This window comes from Meriones unguiculatus, chromosome 7, assembly GCF_030254825.1.
Source record: "Meriones unguiculatus strain TT.TT164.6M chromosome 7, Bangor_MerUng_6.1, whole genome shotgun sequence".
Classification (NCBI taxonomy): domain Eukaryota; kingdom Metazoa; phylum Chordata; class Mammalia; order Rodentia; family Muridae; genus Meriones; species Meriones unguiculatus.
In genome coordinates, this window is record NC_083355.1 from 36,088,132 (window position 1) to 36,106,533 (window position 18,402).

Below are 18,402 nucleotides of genomic sequence, written 5' to 3' on the forward strand. Positions count from 1 at the left end.
CATGTAGCCTTCAACTACCAAACGTAATCAGATCACTTAGCCTCTTGCCTGAAAACAGTGGATCTGTGGGTGTAGGCAAACACAGTTGGCTGGTTTTCCTTAGGTTTGTTTGAATACAGAGCAGCTTGTGGATAATCTTACATACACTTGTATCTGTTTTGTGTCTACATTTTTCTCAAGTACTTTATAAGTGGCTGCTAAGTGTGGTTGCCTTTTTATTGGTTTTTAGATCTCGTCATTTAAAAGTTCCAAAGTAAAAGCTGAGTGTTGTGTATGCCTATCATCCCAGCGCTTGAGAGGAGGTGGTGAAAGGATCAAGAATTCAGGGGTATTTGGGGACCAGTAGAGAGAGAGCTTGTCTAATACAAGGTGGACAGGGCTAGCAAGATGGTTTAGTGAGTAAAGCTTCTTGCTCCTACGAGTGATGATCCAAGTTTAATCTGTGGAACCCACATGTTAAAAGGAGAGAACAGAGTTCCCAAAGTCGCCCTCTGACCTCCTCATAAACATACTCCTATACACCTATAATTCATAAGTATAAAAATTTAATAAAACCATGTGGAAGATGAGGACTGACCCCAAGGCTGTCCTCTCACTTGGTGCTGTAACATATGTGCACTTGCTCTCACAGACACAAGTTTTGTGTTCACAGATACACATTTGTGCACTCACATAAGAAAATGTTTAAGGAAAGAAAAATTGTATATGGGTTTGGAGATGTAGCTCAGCTGTACATCACTTGCCTAGGCTGCCCGAGGATGTGGGTATGGTCCCAGAACCACTAAAAAGGGATAGAAGTAAGTGGTGAGAGAGGGGGACATGCTCTCATGGTGGTAGCTCCCAACATTACAGTTTATGGTTATACCTAGCTCAACCAGACTTTGAGAGTGAGTAGAGCTGCTAATCTAGTGGTTGACAGAAGTGTAAGCAAATGCTGTATTGTTTTATTACAGGACTGTAGCCTCTGCCGATGTTGGGACTGGTGTGTTCCCCACGGGGTAGGGAGACAGTTGTCATTGCAGTGGTGGATTCTAGTGTCTTAGGGGGAGGGGTGGAAGTTCTGGAGCCAGCCTATCGTTAGGTACTGAATGCCATTCTACTGTGGCATTCATCCAGTAGCATTCTGCTCTGCGTCTCATTTTTGTGCCACAACGGGCAACGTTCAGGGTTTTGAATGCTACTGTCTCCTTACACTGCCCTTTCATCAAGTGAACAGCTAACTTACAGATAAGTTATTCAGCTATATCTAAGTTATATATATATATATATGAATATAACTTATAGATATTCATTCTTACTATGTGTGAGAGAGAACAGAGATTTAAATTTTTGTTTTATTTTGTTTCTGATTTTGAGTTAGAAAGGGATCGTATAAGCATGATACAGGAACCAGAAATCACAAGAGGAAATCTGTTCCACTGAGACCACATCAGAAACCAGGTTCATAGGCAAATGACAGACTAGAGCAAGTCAGTCTGATGGTGCTCTGCTGTTGAAGAGAGAATTCGCAACTTCCTCATATCCCAGAAATAATGGGGAGCACGTGTCAGCATGAAGCCTAGAAAACCATACAGCAAAAATTTAAAGAAATACAAATTAAAATGAGATAGCTTTTTTCTTTTGCTGGAAACATTAAAGGGGCTGGTAACGTGCAATGATGGTGTGAGGAGTGAACTTTCATGTACTGTTTTGAATGTGTGACTAGCAGATCCTTTTGTAGCAATATCAGTTTGTGTGTGTGTGTGTGTGTGTGTGTGTGTGTGTTCGTTCGTTCATTCTAGGATCTCTTATTGTAACATGTTTATAATGTTGGAAAACAAATAATCCAAATAACCATCAATAGGGAACTTGTTAAATAAAACTTTTGATTAAATTATAAGCAACTTTTGAGAAAGAAGTAGAGTTGTATAACATAACGTTCAGTGGAAAAGATAGACTACAAAACACTTTTTGTATTATAATTCAATTTCTGGGCTAACAAGATAAACAAGTTGAGTCTCCATTATTCAAAATGTTCAGAACCAGAAGAGTCAAGAGTTTTTTTATTTTGGAGAATATTTGCATAGACTTTATTGGTTGCCTCCAGAAGAGAAAATCTGAAATTAAAAAAGTGCCATACGGTCAAATATTTGAACATTATGTTGGTACTCAAAAAGTTTCAGATTTCAGGGGCTGTGATTCATCCTAATGGTACATCCCTTGCCTAGCATCCTTGAAGGTTCAGTTCCGAGCACTGTGAAAAAAGAACAAAGCACAGGTTTCAGATTTTTGTATTTGTGGTGCCCAACTTTATAAGATAGGAGGAAAATAAAGACCAAAATAGTTTTACTGTCATGTAAAGATATGCAAGACATTCTGTTAACTGATGAAAGAAATTTTGCTTGTAGCACACATTATATTTTAAGATAAAAACTAAGGGGCGAGAGAGAGCAATGGCTCAGAAGTTAAGAGCACTTCCTGCTCTTGTACAGAACCCAGGTTTAGCTTCCAGCACCCACATGGTGGTTGCAGCTATTTGTAACACCACTTCCAGGATATCCAAAGCCCTCTTTCTGAACTCCACAGGTACCAGGCACACAGTGCAAACTTCCATGTAGTGTATGTTCGTACATGCAGGCAAAACATAACATAGAATAAAGTGAAGACATTAAAATTTAAAAGTTAAAAAACATTAAACAGACTGAAAAGAGTGGCTCAATGCTTCAGAGTACTGGCTGCTCTTCCAAAGGACCCGTGTTCGATTCCCAGCACCCACATGACAAATCACCATTGTCTGTAACTCCATTTCCAGGGGATCTGACACCCTCACACAGACATACATGCAGGCAAAACACCAAATGTACCAGTGCACACGAAATAAAAATATATTAAATTTAAAAAGCCATTAAACAGGCATGTAGTATCCTCGTGTATCTGTGCTGGAGTGTGTGAAAGTGTAGGGAGTGTCTCAGTGGTCACCAGTGGGGAAGTGAGCAGAGCCAGCAGTGCTGTAGTTTCCTTGCGGGCTGTCCCTAACCTATGAGAAAACTCATACTTATTACAGGTAAGAAACCTCTGATATTTATTGCTGGGGAATGAGGTCAAGTAAAGAGAGACTTTTACTGTATCATGTCTGTAGTACTTGATACTTGTCTTGCTTTGTATCAACAACAAAAAGCTATTTTCAGTTTTGAAACAATGAAGGTCGTGGGAAGGTTCTGATATTCCTCTGTTGTTGTATGTAAAAAATGATCTCTCCCTGGTGGTTTCTGTGCAGAACTGACTTTGTGGCATGTAGCTGCTTCTCTTCAAGCTCCCCCTCCAAGTGTGGTATAATGTAGGTGGGCAACACAGAACTCCTATGCCCCTGATGCTTTGTTCCCAGAAGCAGCTTCCCCACAGTTCTGAGCTGACCCAGGACTGCCGTTGCCTTCATCTTTCTGCAGGTGTTCCTTGTCTCCAGGTATTGTGTGCAAATAGACTACGTTAGATTTGTGCCCCGTGGTTTTGGGAGCTCTGAGTGCTCATCCTTGACTCCCTATCTCTGTCCAGTACATTTGGATTGGTTGGCTTGGACTGAAATGGAAATGTGTTCACCAGGAGGAAGCAGAGTTCTGTAACCCGGGGTGCTAAGTGTTCTCTATGTGGCGTCCCAGCTTGTTCCCTGCGGCGTGTTCTTTAAGTTAGTTAATTTTTGCTGATACAAATTCTTTTCTCACACAAGGAATTTTTGTCTTCAACTGATCTATTTATAAAACCTTTTAAAATGCAAATGCCCAGCTGAGTTCTTCTGTCACCATGCTTCCCTTTGGGAGAGGTTCACTTTGGATCCTGGTTTAAGTGCCTTCCAGGCACTTTTGTTAGTGAAAGTCTTGTGTGACCCTGATGGCCTATGGTCAGTATGTGTTACTCCAACTCTGGAGACGCGTGTGTCTGGTGCACATTTCTTGAATTGAAGAACCTTGTGCCTTTACACAAGGGTTACTGTGAGCCTGAACACAAGCCTCACTTCACACTCTTTGCACGGAGCAAGTCTGGTTTGCCTGCCCAACGCAGATAGTCCTGGGGGTCTGCAGAGCCAGCCCAAGGTGAGCTGAGGACAGGCATGGACTGCCACTCTTCACTGTCACTGCCCCTGACTTATGGGCAGAGGTCTTTCTAAGCTGGTCAAAGACTTTGAGAAGCAGTTTTCCTCACCTGCTGGGAGTACTGACCACAGGGTTTACCGTGGACAGTAAACTTCCATGACCTTCCTCTGCAGGAAGATGGCTGTCTATAATAGGTTCTTGGAGGCAGATTTGAAAGGTGTGAGGTCACGTGCCCTCAGGAAGAGCAATGCAAGACCCTGAGACATGCTGAGGAGGGGTCCATGGCTGAACTTCACTAACTGGTTTCTGTTCTTGGCAAGAAAAGTGGGTCTAAGCAGTGACAGTGAACTGGGTACAGGCTGGAGAAAGGTGGCATGGCTGTATTTGCTGCCACTTCTAGGAGGTGGTTCTCTTACCAGGTCAATTTCATCACTGGTCCTTATAAGTGCAGGTTTTTGCATTTTTTTTCGTATGTGTGAAGTTTGCTTTCTTTTATTACAAACATGGCAACACTAGCATTTAGTTTTTTTGTGTGTTTTTTTTTTTTGTCAGAAAACAACAGTAACAACAAAAACCCAAATTCTTAGTAGGAACAATAGCCCCCTTCTCTCCCCTGGAATAAAACCTCACCTTTCCCACTTATATAAAGCTCCTGGCATTAAAAAAAAAACAAGGAGAGGACCCCTTGATGATAAGTGCTGTGTACCTAATGCACTATTGTTTTACATCTGGAGTTTAAGAAATGTACAAATGTAAGCCCGTCTTGTAAAGTGTTTTGTCAGCATCACGCCATGTTTCTCCTGAGGTGCCTCAGTGGAATAGAATTCCTTCAGGCAGTTTGTCTTTGGCTTGCCATTTTTGTGTGTAGGTCTGCCGCCTGTATGCAGGCGTGTTCCACCCCTGTCCTGATGGCGGTGTAGTCCCCAGCCTGTGGCCCCGCTTTCTGAAGCTCTCCTGCTAGTGTGCTGCTTTATTTGGCAGACTCAGGCACTGGTCTTGATGAGATACTTTGTTGTAGCTTTCACAGCATTGAGAGCTCATCTGCTCATGACCCCAGTAAACACCCTCCTTACAGCATTTTCTGTTGGATAAGAACTTTAGGCAAGAATGGTTAAAATACAGATGTTTTCTCTGAGGCTTCTTATCTCCTAAGAAGACACAGGTTATTCTGACAGGTGAAACAAGCCTGTGCAGATATGCAACACTGATCTAATCAGCAGAACAAGAACCCCACTCTAACTGGTGCTACCTTTTACCAGTATCATTAAGGCCTCCCATTACTCTTTTATTAGCAGCTCCCTCTCTTCCTTATCAGATTGCAGAGCAAACATAACTCACGGCAGTGATTTAATCTCTGTTAAAGAGGATTACAGCTTTGCATTAACTCGGATTGACATAGTTTATAATTCACTTGTTGATACCTGGGAGAGTGTTGCCATGTGCCTGACCTCTCCCAGCAGTGCTGAGGAGAAAGGGCCCCCATATGTCATCATTAAAGATGGCACCCAGCACAGACGGGAGATTCAGACCTTCTTCCAGTAATAGCAGAAAGGACAAAGGAAACTCAAGTTCAAGCCTGAGGCTTGGTCCAGACTCTCAAAAGTGGGTTGTAAAGAAAACACTACTGTTGTGTCTTTGCTTTTTCTGTTTGTTGCTGTTTGGCCTCTCACACTTGAGAATTTGAACTGTCAAATTGAAGCTTGGTTCCAAGCAGGAGAGAGTGATAAAAGCGCATCTTCTTAACGGACTGAGGACATGGAGCAGATAAATCCTTCAAAATGGGGCTTTGTGGCTTCAGTTCTCATTTCTGTTGCCAGGTTTTCGGCACGTCTTCATAATTTTAAATTCTCTTTTCCCCACAAAGGGCATTACATTCTTTAAAGTGATTCTAGATGGTTTTTCTTAAGGATATATTTTAAAATTACTCTGAGATTCTAATTGTAGCATCTTACAGATACTGCTTTAATCACAGCGAAAGCGACTTGCAAGTCAGTTGAGCGTTCCACCTTTCTCGTGATTCACACGTGTTATTAATGTTTCCCACGGTGACCCCAGCTGACATCAGATTGCTAGGATGTGTTTCTCCACGATGCCTGTATTTGCTCTGGTTTTTGCGCCCTGAGTTGTCCACCCGTTCTGTGATGAAAACACTAAAGCATGGAGTAATGAATTAAAACAAGTTGTGAACTAGAAGGTCCCAGAGTGTAGCTGCTAACCCCTGCTGCTACTGGGGAAATTTTGGAGAAAAATGCAGTTTCTCAACCAAACAGAAATTTCAACTTGCCTAGAATTTTTTTTTATTTTGTAAAGGGATATTTTCTATATAAAAGAGAACTTTGCTTGCTGCCTGTTTACATTTTGGTTTGAATCACTGAATTTTCCAAACCTGCCCTGTGGTTATTTTGTCTGGTGCTGGTGCGAAAGGCCTAGACCACATGATAAGCTTCCTCTTCCGTATGTATTCTGTCCATTTTCCCACATAGTTCTACTTTCACCATTCCAGACTGTCACCTTGTCCTTAGAGTATCTTTTCCTCTATAGTAAAAATAATATCTGTGTTTGGAAGAAATTTTTAAAATGCAGAACGGTTCATCTAGCACCCTGCTTTTTCTCTCCCTTCTCTCTCTGTTTTTTAAACATTTATGTGTTTGTTTCGTGTGCATTCGTGCACACACCCTGACACATATGGAGGGCACATGGGAGTTTTTCTTTCCTCTCAGCGTGTGGATTCCAGGAACCAAACTCAAATCATGGGGCCTTTACCAGCTGAGCCATCCTAGCAGCCCTGCTTTTGTTTTTTACAAAGAAATGTTGTATGTATTTTATGCAGACAAATACATACATATATGGATCTTTTAAACTTTGTATTGTTAGGATTTTGGTGCCCTCGGTTTTTTAAAAGCATATAGTAACAAAATTCATTGCAAGGCATTTTTATAGGGGGACATTTCAGCTGCTCTTGCATATCTGTAAGCATCCATACTGTGTTTGTATTTGTGTTTGCTTGGCAGTCCTCCATCCCAGGAGCTGCTCCCAGGTCCTCCAGTTCCCTCTGACTTCTGTTCATGCTAACTTAGAGATAGGAAAGCTTCCTTTCCAGCATGGCTGTGAAGGCTGCCCTTGCAAGTCTGTGCTCAGGGGCCATTAAGATCATTTTTGAGAACAACCCTATAAAGATGGACTCCATTATAGAAATCTCCGTAAACTGTCTTTTTCAGCTCACTGTTCTCTTCTCCCACAGCATTCTACATGTCTACATTTCAGATCTGTCCACCACCATGTTGCTTTCTAAATATGTCCCCGTTCTAGAACATTGCACTGTTTACACCACCTGATTAGTTTATTCATAGTTTACAGCCATGTTGGAATAAACCTCCTGAGATGAGGGCTACAAGATTGAGGATCTCTGGTGCCCAGCCTTTGTTTAGAGGCCTTTAAAAAAATAAAATAAAATAAAATAAATGGATAAACCTAGGGGGAAGATCTTCTAAAAACATTTCATTTTCTACCACTTCCCGAATTTTGTATTCTTCTGATAATTTTTTTCCTGATCATCTTGGCTGTGGTTTTTATGCCAGGTTAGGTTTCTGGTGACCTCCCAACAAATTACTGGTTATGAAAACATGGTGAGCACCAAGTGGGCTCTAGATGACTAGTAAAAGCTATAGGCTGCTTTTAGAATTGTCTCATTTGAGAAGAAAACAGTAGTAGAATAAATTCTGTTTGTATATCACCAAGGCATAATAAACCTGTTATTTTGGTGTGGGTATGAAAAGGGCCATCCGCGTCCGGGAAGGTGTCGCTATAACCACTCCTGGGATGAGGCCTTGAATGAGCCACAGCCACACCTTGTATTCTGTCCATGGCTCCCTCTGGGAAGCAGAGCACTTTATAAACATTAACTTGTTTTACCCTCTGGCACCTCCACTTAAAAGGTAAATAAGGCTGAAGGCTCTTTCTTCTCCAATATAGATGAGGAACACTAGCCAGGGAGGGAAATGGCTAGAGCAGAGGCTGCCTAGGCAGGATCTAGACAGGGCCGTGGTGTCCTGGGCCATTCTCCTTTCTGCTTCTTAGGGCAGTGGGGGCTGGGCCTTTGTGTGGAGTATGAAACGCTGCAAAGATGACCAATTGTTCTTCAATGCTTTGTGCTCCTTTATAAGAAAGAAGAAATCAATACACATTTTCTCATACACACACACGGCAGCCCTCCGCCTCTCCCACAGCTCAATCCTGTAGGAGGAGGCACAGCTATGGAAGCCAGCAGGATACACCAGCTTTCAGGGGAAGACATGAAAACTCCTCATATTGCATTTAGCAGTCAAGCTCCCTGAAGCCAGTCATAAAACTGGCTGAGGCCATCACACTGCTCACTGCAGGAGCTGGTTGGTCCAGTGGGAAGACAACATGGGGAGGGGCAGATGCTGTGCTCTGACAGGAGGTGTACCTAGCACAGACTGTTCAGAACTCTTTCCTGTCTTATGGTTGAAGGATACTGCTAGGAAATAAAAAGATGGAAGCAGCAATTTACGTCTTTTCAAGTTGTATTTGAAATGGAAAATCTCTTTTCAATTGTATTTGTATTATACAGAGAGTCATAGAGCTGGGCGTGGGAGCTCATGCCCATAATCTCAGTACTCTAGAAGCTGAGGCAGGAGGATCACTGTAAATTCAAGGCCATACATAGTGAGTTCCATACATAGTGAGTTCCAGGCCAGCTTCGACTACACAGTGGTTGTCCTATCTCAAGTTAGTCTTTTATTATTATTTTAAGAGATGGCATTGATATCTGGGATTCATTTACAGCTTACTGACACTAAGCAGTTTACTGTAAGACATGAGTGATGAGATTCTTGCCTCTGTAAACAGAGTGATAGGTTCAGATGACAGAATAGTTCTGCATGCCAAGGGGGAATGCAGTTGATTCCATCCAGGTTCTCTGTAGACTGTGTGTGTCTTTACACAGAAGAGACATGAGATTGAGAGCAGGTGAGTTATCCAGATGCAGGAGAAAGGCTGAGAGCCTGGAAGAGGAACCGAAAGACAGGCAGGGCAAGAATTTTATTCATGGAGCCTGGCCAAGAGGGCCCTGGGCATCATGACAGCAGGGCAGTCTGCTGGCTCATCTAAAGGGAAGAACAACATGCCTGGCCCAGACGCTCTGGCTGACACGAACTCCCTGGCCTGTTTCTGTGTATTCCCATCCTTTAAAAGTTGAGGTTCAATAGAGTGAGAACTGTATCCTGCCTAGGCCCCTGCCCTGGTGTGAATGCACTGCAGTGTGCCTGGGCACAAGCTTCACCTTCCCTGCTACTAAGGAAGTGAGTGGCTCACATCTAAGCAGTGAAGCATCGGAGGGGCTGCTGTTTGAACAGGAGCTTCATCTTCCTGAAGCCAGCAGTCACGAAACGGTAAACATAACATAGCCAACTCTATTGCAGGGATCGTGGTGGCCTGACGTTAATATTAAACATCTCCAGCAAGGCAGAGTGCCCTGTGCCCAGCTCCAGAATAAAAATAAATAAAAATAAGGGAAAACCCTGGTAAAAACAGTGAGGTGATTTGTCGTCTTTCTTTTGTGAGGCCATTTGTCTTCTCTCACATCAAATCTGTTATAAAACAGTCAAACTGTGAAAGTAGAAATCATCCCAGGAATATGGAATATTAACTAACACACAGGAGCAGAGAGAAACAGGGCTCCTTTTGTCTGAAGACTCCCCTCCCCCGGAAAATATAATAAGGTATTTTTTTTTTCTAATAGGATTTAAAGACTTCAAGTTCATGTGAAGATTAGTAGGAGTTTTGAGTATTTTTCATCTTTGTTAATATGGAGTGAATTTGTAACTGTTGTGAAAAGAAAGCCTTTACAAATTCCCACCCTTGTCCCTCTTCCTTCCCTTCCTTCTCCCCAGTCTTTTCAGCTCCTTTGTTTGGGACCTGAACCTGCTTCTTTAAACATTTATAAATCTTGAGTCTGTCTGATCCTTAGGAGACAGGCCAGAGGCTGTGTCACCAGCTGTAATTTAGAGCCGTGGGGCTAAAGGCATCTGCAGGGGTTTGAAGGACCCAGTTCTGACCTGGCTGAAAGAGCATGCTGGAATAGCCCTCCTCAAGTCTCCTTCAAGCTCTGGGAAGATGGTGATGAGAGCAGACAGCCGGGGTAATTTATGGGCTCTGTGCCTCCTTGTCTCCCCTTTGAAATGAGTGGTGTACTGCCACCTTGTGGTGGGTTGGCACATCTGCAGTTTGCTGTCTTCCGCAGTTGGGAACAGAATACTTAGTATCCAAATCCTGACGATTAGTGATACTGCAAATAGTCTCTGGGTCACTCACTATTTTGCTAGTTTGATCCTATTACTTTTTGGGTTTTTTTGGGTTTTTTGTTTTGTTTTGTTTTGTTTTTTTAAAGGAGAAAAAAGACACAAAGAAGCGTAGGACTTCTGTGGCAGGCTACTACCTTCTTTTTTTGCTATTCGCTTTGTTTTGTGGTGTTTGTTCATTTTTGGTTTAGGTTTGGCTTGGTGTGAAACATGGGGAGATCAAGAGGGAAGTCTGTGAGCTACTTTTGTTGGTAGGAGAATAAGGGAGTCTGGATTGACTTCCTTAGCTCTACACGGAGTCACACATAAGCTTTCTGCCCTGTGACTTTATTGTGTCATTGGAAGCCAACCATGAGGTGTCAAGATGGCCAGTCACCCCTCATACATATGTGAAGGGCACTCTGCTTTTGGAGGATGCTGTGGTCTCACTGTGGAAGCCGGTTCACTCAGGCCAAGGTGGGAACTAGTTGTGACAGCAGGCTGCAGCCCTGTACAGCCCTGTTACAGAGTGTGCTGTGCGCTGCCGCTATGCTCACTTCTGTGTGCGTAAGCCAGCAAGCTGTTGTCTCTTGGTCTCAGGTGTCAGCTAGGGGAAGCAGCAGCGCCCACCGTTGTCCTCTGACATACGCTACCTTCTGACAATGCAGGCGATTGACTGCAAGGGGATCTTTCATTTAGTTCCATTGGCACATGCCAAATGCTCATTGGAAAGTGCCTTCCAGTAGTTTTTAGGATGCCTGAGCCTATTGGTGGAGAGAGCAGAAGAGAGTGGAACTCTGAAGGCAGTGCTGTTTGTGTTCAAATGTAGGAGGTCAGCCCAGGATGTGGCTCCGTGTTACAGCACTTGCCTCAGATACAGAAGGCCCTGGCAAGAGTAATTACTGCCACATGCGTGTGCGCAACACACACACACACACACACACACACACACACACACACTGATGGAATCTGTTTTCACTGACCTATCTGGACTGCACCATGCTACAGTTGTCACAGTGCTGGTATTTGGCAAAGAGAGTCTGAGGGCCTTACAGGAGGCAAATTGGAGACCTCAGGAGTTCAGCCAGATGGCTGGGAAGAGTTGCAGCAGTGGTGGAGATTGCTGAGGATCTGAAGCTGGGCGGCCTGCCTTGGGGCGCAGCCATCTATCTCCCTTGTCTGTCCTGGCTCTGGGGGTGAGTGCCAGTGGGTTAGAATGGCAAGCTTGTTTCCCATGGATCTCTTAGTGGAGTAGTTGTCTAGGCTGGTGACTGAAAATGGTTACCTTTCTAATCTGACTTCTGATGTTTCCTTGTGTCTTTGTTGTTATTGTTTATTTGGTTTTTTAGAGTTTAAAAAATGTGTATGGATGTGTGAATCTGCATATGTGATGCAGGTGCCTACAGAGGCCAGAAGAGAGTTACCAGATTCCTGAAGCTGGATTTATGGGCAGCTGTGAGCCATCCAACGTGGTGTTGGTAGATCAAGAGCAGTATGCATTCTTAGCAGCTGAGCCATCTCTCTAGGCTCCTGTATGTCTTTGTAATCCTCTACAATAGCTATTGAAGTTCAGATTAGCATTCATATGTATTAATTTATTATACTGTGTGCTAGATTTGAGGCCAAGGACTATTCATATGTAGCATATTTTTATAAGCTTCCAAAAGTGCTAAGTAAATTATTTTCAAAACACAAATATGAGAAGGTGTCATCGTTGAGACCATGTTTGGTCAGGGTACTGCAGGCATCAGTGTGCTCGTCTATACAGGTGGTCCCACCGCGTCTACTAGGAGCCTTCTGCAAGGTTTTAAACTTGATCTGGATGTGTCCAGCCTGACAGTGGTGGGATTAGAATTGTTAGTCTTCTCCCTGTGTGTGCTATCACTATCCCTGCTTCTTAAATGTGTGTAGAGGGTCACCCTCAGGCTGCCATACTGTAGTGTGTAGTGTAGGGTCTGCAGTGTGCAGGGGGAGGTAGAGAGCAGAAAGGAGAGGTGGTCAGGGTGCTTTCTAAATGGCATGGTTATTTAGAGTTGCTGGCCCCTTAGAAGCAACAGATGAACAATTTCAAATTAATCAAAGGCAACAACGTATATAGGTTTGAGGCTGTCGTTCCCTTCCTTCCTCCCTTCTTTCCTTTGTAATTTTAGACAGGATCTTGCTGTATAGCCCAGGCTGACCTTGAACTTGGGATCCACTTGCCCATCTTCCTGAGTGCTGAGATGACAGGCATGTGCCACTGTGCCTGGCCCAGATTATGCCCTTAATCAGAAGAACAAATTACTGTGTTGGAAGGTGGATTTGGAAGACATGTGACTCTCACTTATAGAGACCATGATCTAGTTTTAGATGGTGGAGAGTTGTTTGTTTGTTTTGTTTTTTTCTGGGGAGCCGGGGCTCAGCTGCTGTCTTTGTACTGGCCACAAGTTTCCAGGCCAGAGTAGGAGGAGCATGGTTTTCCAGAAAGCAGACAGGAGAATTCAGAGTGGGATGCACAAGCTACTGACCTAGCAAATTGAAAGCCCCTCACAGGCCATTTGCAGGTTTAATACACTGCTTTTTACTTTCTGCCCAAATAGCATCGTGAAAGACAATGGTCTGTGTTGCAGTCCTTTGATGAGCGCACGCCACACAGTCACTTCGCTGAGGACCGCGTAAACACTCACCCACAGTGCTCTGTTTCACGTCTCAGCCGAGGCCAGACCACCACGCCGAAGGTCTTCCTTCAGAACACACACAGTGAGCCACATCCTTGCACACAGGCCCGTACACTCTGTCTTTATAGAAAATGGCTGCTACTTTGTGATCATTTTTTCTAGAAACAGGTTTTATGATAATATAGTAAAAATATTAAATTAGAAAATGCCTCACTAAGGGTTATAAAACCTTACTACACTAGAGATAGGTAATTATCCCCTCTGCAGCCTAAATGACAGTTTAAAAGAAATAAAAATGTTCATGCTCATTACTTGCTTTTGTAGGTTGTAATAAAGGGCGAGTTAAATTTTAATCCAAGGAAGAGCCCCTGCCGTCGACCCTTCTACCCTGGGTCTGAGTCCTGGTAATTACTCTTGCCTAGTCTATGTAATTCCAACATTCATACATGTTTTACAGTGGACATCGCCACTGGCCATCGAGAGCAAGGGTTTGGAGATGAAGCAGGAAAGTATTTCAGTACCGAGATTCTTGTCTTTATTCCTGTGTGATCAAGAGCAGGAGTCTGTATTTGAAACAAAAGCTTGCCAAGTTCATTATGCAGACAGAGCCTTACAGGGACCTCAGCATCAATTCTCCAGTTATGCTGTAGACCCAGAGGGAGACGGGGTTAACCTGGAGAGCTGGTAGTAGATCCATCTACAGCCAGCTTTGCCCAGGAAGGACACTGCAGGGAAGGTAGCAGAAGCTGTCTGGCTGCCTTGTGGCTGCTTCAGCTGTCTCGCTTATATGTCGCCCTTGAGGTGGGAAAAGGGTGTGCTGGATTACCTTTTTAGCAGACCCTGCAGCTGCTTGTGGGTGAGAAACTCTGAGCTTTCTATCCCTCCATCTTCATAAGGGCGCCTAAAGGCCTTCTGAGGAGAAAGCAGGGATTGGAGATGAAACTCCACACCAGTTGGAAATATGTGCTGGAGGGAGTCTCCTCTCCATGGCCTGTTTGAGCTGTCCTCAACCTGGCTCAAAGCCCACCCATGTAAAGTTAATATTTTCCGTATTCCAATAATTAGGTCCTTTTTACTCTTTAAATTTACTGAGAAAACTACCTGGGCTGCCAAGGTGGCTTATGGGTTATAGGCCCTTGCTAGCAAGCCATACAACCTTCAGTCCTCTGACCTCCACCTGTAACCAGGCGTGTTTACCCACACAAATATACACAAAAATAAACAAATAAAATACCACCCCAAATATATTACATGGCAGTTTAAATGTGTGATGGTATGCAGGGTTTATGTTATTTTTCCTACAGGGCTCAGCTCCGGCTTTGCCAAAGTCACTTACATGCTCAGAGTCCAGTATAACTGGAGCCCTGATTTTTGGTGGGTGGGAGTGATGCCCTACCCAAGGAAGTGATCTGGGACCTTAGGAAAGTGTTCTTCCTGGGTGTCTCTGGAGCTGGAAGATGAGAGAAGAGAGGAAAGATCAGCCTGTGTTTCTGGTAAGAGGCAGTTTGAGCTGAAGTAGCAGAGGGCAGTGCATGAGGCTTTGGAAAATGCATATGGGAGTGGGTGAGTAAGCGCTAGATTTGTTTTCAATGTTTACGTTGGGATAATCCTGTCTTCACTCGGCCTGCCTCCCCCTCAATAATACATTTTAAGAACAGAGGCGACTCAATTTCCCGGGTTGCTTTGCCACAAGCAACTGCATTGTTTGCCAGTTTTGCGACACTGAGTGTGAAATGATGTTCTCTTAAAACATAGGTTCAGCATTTCACTCTCTGCTCCTGACACGTGACCTCTCAGTGGACAGTAGCTGCTGCCTTTGGTCCATGCACTGCACTGCCATTGTGGAGCAGAGGGGAAGTGTTTGTTCGGCACCAGTGATGGCTCTGGGTGCAGGCTAGGAGGGGCAGCCTGAAGAATAAAACAGCACTTGGCCTGCTTCTCTCCTCAGCCGTCATCACCTTTAAGTCATGCTGTCCTTTTCTTTTCTTTTCTGTTTTTTTTTTTTGTTTGTTTGTTTGTTTTTTTGTTTTTTTTTTTTTTTTTTTTTTTGTTTTTTTTTTGTCCTGGCATCTCTCTTCTTGGTTGAAATGGCTAGAGAGGCCATGTTGGCAGATAGTTTGGCCATAATGCGAGGAGCGAAGGCAGGACATGGCTGCTGGGAATCTGGAGGGTCAGCATGTGGGTATTCATTTGCCTTTGGGGTGAGGCCTTTTTCCTTTAAGGGCTGGACAGGTGCCTAGAGCTAGGAAACAATGGAATGTGTGGGGCTCAGGGCTAGTTGCCAGTTAGAGACTGTTGTTTCCTGTCTACAGTTTTTTCTGCCTGTGCAGTAGTCCCCACACGACAGGGATGGTTCACTTCTGCCTTCTGCCCTCCCTCCTTCTCTTCCTCTTAACTCTCCCTTCCTCCCTCTCTTCCTCCCTCCAGTATGTTCTAACTTTTGGGGTTCCCGTGTTAGCATCTCTTACTCCACAGCTACAGCAGGGTGAGTGCTGAAGACCTGAGCCAGCATCATGGCACAAGCCTGTAATGCCAGCACTGGTGGCAGAGGCAGGGGGTCCACAAGTTAAAGCCCTGTTAGAGCAAGAAAAAGCAAAAACAGTTGGAAAGACGGCTTCTCTTGGGTCAGAATGGCTGCTGGGAGTTCTCAGCAAGAACACTTCCAGAAACCCTTTTTCTCAACACAGTAGCAGGCTGTTGAAGGCTAGGTCTGAAGGGGTCAGAGAGTCTGTGGCTCTCCTCTGGGTTGTGGACTACCTGGCTTGTCAACTTAATCCTGTCTGGCTGCTCTCCCTTTCTGGGAAGTCATTGATGAGAACCTTGGACAGAGCAGATGTGGACCCTTGCCCAGGGCCGTCTTGTGCGTTGGAACTCTGAGCTGCCTCCTACTGCAGGGCGGTTCTGCCCCCCATCTACCAAGGAACATGTTCTAGAGCCTGGTTCCTGGTTCTCCAGCCTGATAAGGCTTCCTTGCTATTTCAACCCCTTTGCTAGTTTCCAGGCTGAGCCAAGTGCGGTACATATAACAGCAATGGAAGTTGTAGTGATCATTTGCTGTAGTTTCTTAAAAAGATTTCTTTTTACTTTTAGTTGTCCACACATGTGAGAGAGAGTGAGTTTGTGCATGTGACTAAGGAGGGCATCTGATATCTGCAGCTGGAATCCCAGGTAGATGTGAGCTACCCAACATGGATGCAGGGAAACAAACTCTGCCTGGTCTTTTGAAGAGCAGCAAGGGCTCTTAACCCACAAGCCATCTCTCTGGTCCCCATTACTGTATTTTTAATGTCCAAATTCAGCTTTAAAGTTAGGCACAGTGGTGTGTTCCTATAATCCCAGCACTGGAAGGCAGAGGCAGTAGGATCCAGAGTATGAAGTGTCAAAAACAGTGAGACCCCATCTCAAAATACAATGGGCTAGAGGGATGACTCGGCTGATAAAGCACTTGCTGTACAGAGGAGGGCCTGTGTATGATCTTGGCACCCACACAAAAAGCTGGGTAAGGGTGGTACACACTTACAACCCAGCACTGAGGAAATGGAGACAGGAGGATCCCTAGAGCTTTATTGACCAGCCACAGCCAGAGAGAAGCCCTGTCTCAGCACACAAGGTGGATGGTTCCTAAGGAAAGGACTCATCCACCCATCCACGGCTAGCTTTATTTCATTGCTGTGGGGTGTGTTTATGATATACTTGTGCACATCTGTGTTTTCAGGTTCATACAGAGACCACAGAGGATGTCAGACATCTTTCTCTTGCTGAACCTAGAGTACACAGTTGTTTTGGCTATCCTAGCTGGCCAGCAAGCCCCAGTGACCCTCCTGTTCCTACTCTCCCCCAGCACTGAGGTTATTGAGTGCAGGGCACTGGAGAGCTAACCTCAGGATTATAGAGCAGGCATTTTACCCACTGAACCACGACTCAGCCCAATAATGTTAATTTTTAAAATCCAACCTCAAAAATAAATTAGCCAATTAAATTATCTTTTAGATTGAGATTAGAGAATGGAGTGTGGGGGAGGGGTAGAACCCTGCTTCTGTTCTGAACCTCTGCACACATGATCGTAATTGGAATCTTGTTGCTGGGTCATTTTCATTGTTTTTCAAGTACTGCCAAGTCTCAGAAAATGTATGAAAACTAAATTATATCCCCTACATCCCATGTCTGATTGAATCCTCTCGTTGTGTGCCAGTCTCATATATCCTATTAAAATATTCAATCTTGTTTTCTTACTTGAAGAGCCTGTCTGTAAAGGGCAAACTTATAGAAAACTCATTCCCTGGAGACAGGGTATCCAGCACACTGGACTATTTACATATTTCACTATGTGATTGGCTGTTTCTGGGTCTCTTCTTCCCTCGTATTTTTGAGTAAGTGCTCCGAGATGTGGTTCTTAATTACGTGGCTGTGTTTTCAATTGAAGAAACAGATGAAGGTGTTTCCCAGTTTCTTGGTCTCTTTTTAACCTTGAAAAGTTAAGCAGTGTGTTAACCAGTTTGCTTTATTTCCTAGGACCGAATTGTATCGATCTCTTTTCGGCCAGCTCAACCGTCCTGACATAGACCATGGGGACTGACATCACCATCCTCTCTCCTGACCCCAGTACAGGAGCCACCTGCTGCTTCCAGAAGAGGCTAGAATGACTTCAGGAAGTGGCGCCTGGGGACCCCTACGATGGTGGAGCTCGTGCCTTCTGTATGAGAAAGCTCAGGCTCTGACTCCTTCAGCCATCACAGGGCTGGAGCCAGGACTCAGGTCAAGAGCACTCCCTGCTCTTACACAGCACCCAGGTTCAGTTCCCAGCACCCGAGACTCACACAGCCTCTCACTGCAGCCCCAAGGACTTCGATGCCGTCTTCTGACCTCTGTAATCACCACGCTCAGGTGTGCACACATGCACACCAGACATACAATTAAAACCAAAATAAATTTTTAAAAAATCTGTTGTCACTGTCATCACTGAGTTCTTGAGCCAGAGAGGCGGTTTAGTGTTAAATTGCACAGTGTCACACCTGCTGAGAGGGTTTTTCTTCTTCTAGCTAAATGGTCTCCTCACACAGTATAAAACTGCATTTCTGGTCCGTTCATCCCTGACTGCACACTTGGGTTATTTCACATCTAGACTATTGTGAGTGGTGCTGTGGGACCATCTGACTGACCTTCACCTGTTAGTTTCCATTCCCTTTGGTACTTACCTGGTGCTGGGATTGCTGGACAGTTCTGTCTGTCTGTCTTTCTCTGTGTTGTTTTGTTGTTTGTTTTGTGTATGTGTGTGTACACATACACAGACACACACGCATGCGCCTGCACAGTGCTGAGTACCCAGGACTTCACAGCCTCTGAGCACATGTTCTGCTTTCCAGCCCTTTTTCACTGTTT

General features: G+C 44.4%; 1 protein-coding gene across 1 annotated transcript in view; it reads left to right on the forward strand.

The window, feature by feature from the left end:
- Positions 1–17,965, forward strand: part of Aatf (apoptosis antagonizing transcription factor) — a 97,511-nt gene extending 79,546 nt beyond the window's left edge. The window contains exon 12 of the mRNA XM_021641461.2: positions 17,536–17,965. Within this exon, the coding sequence (XP_021497136.1) occupies positions 17,536–17,599 (64 nt within the window). The 3' untranslated portion in view covers positions 17,600–17,965. The remainder of the gene's footprint in view (positions 1–17,535) is intronic.
- Positions 17,966–18,402: the final 437 nt, after the last annotated feature.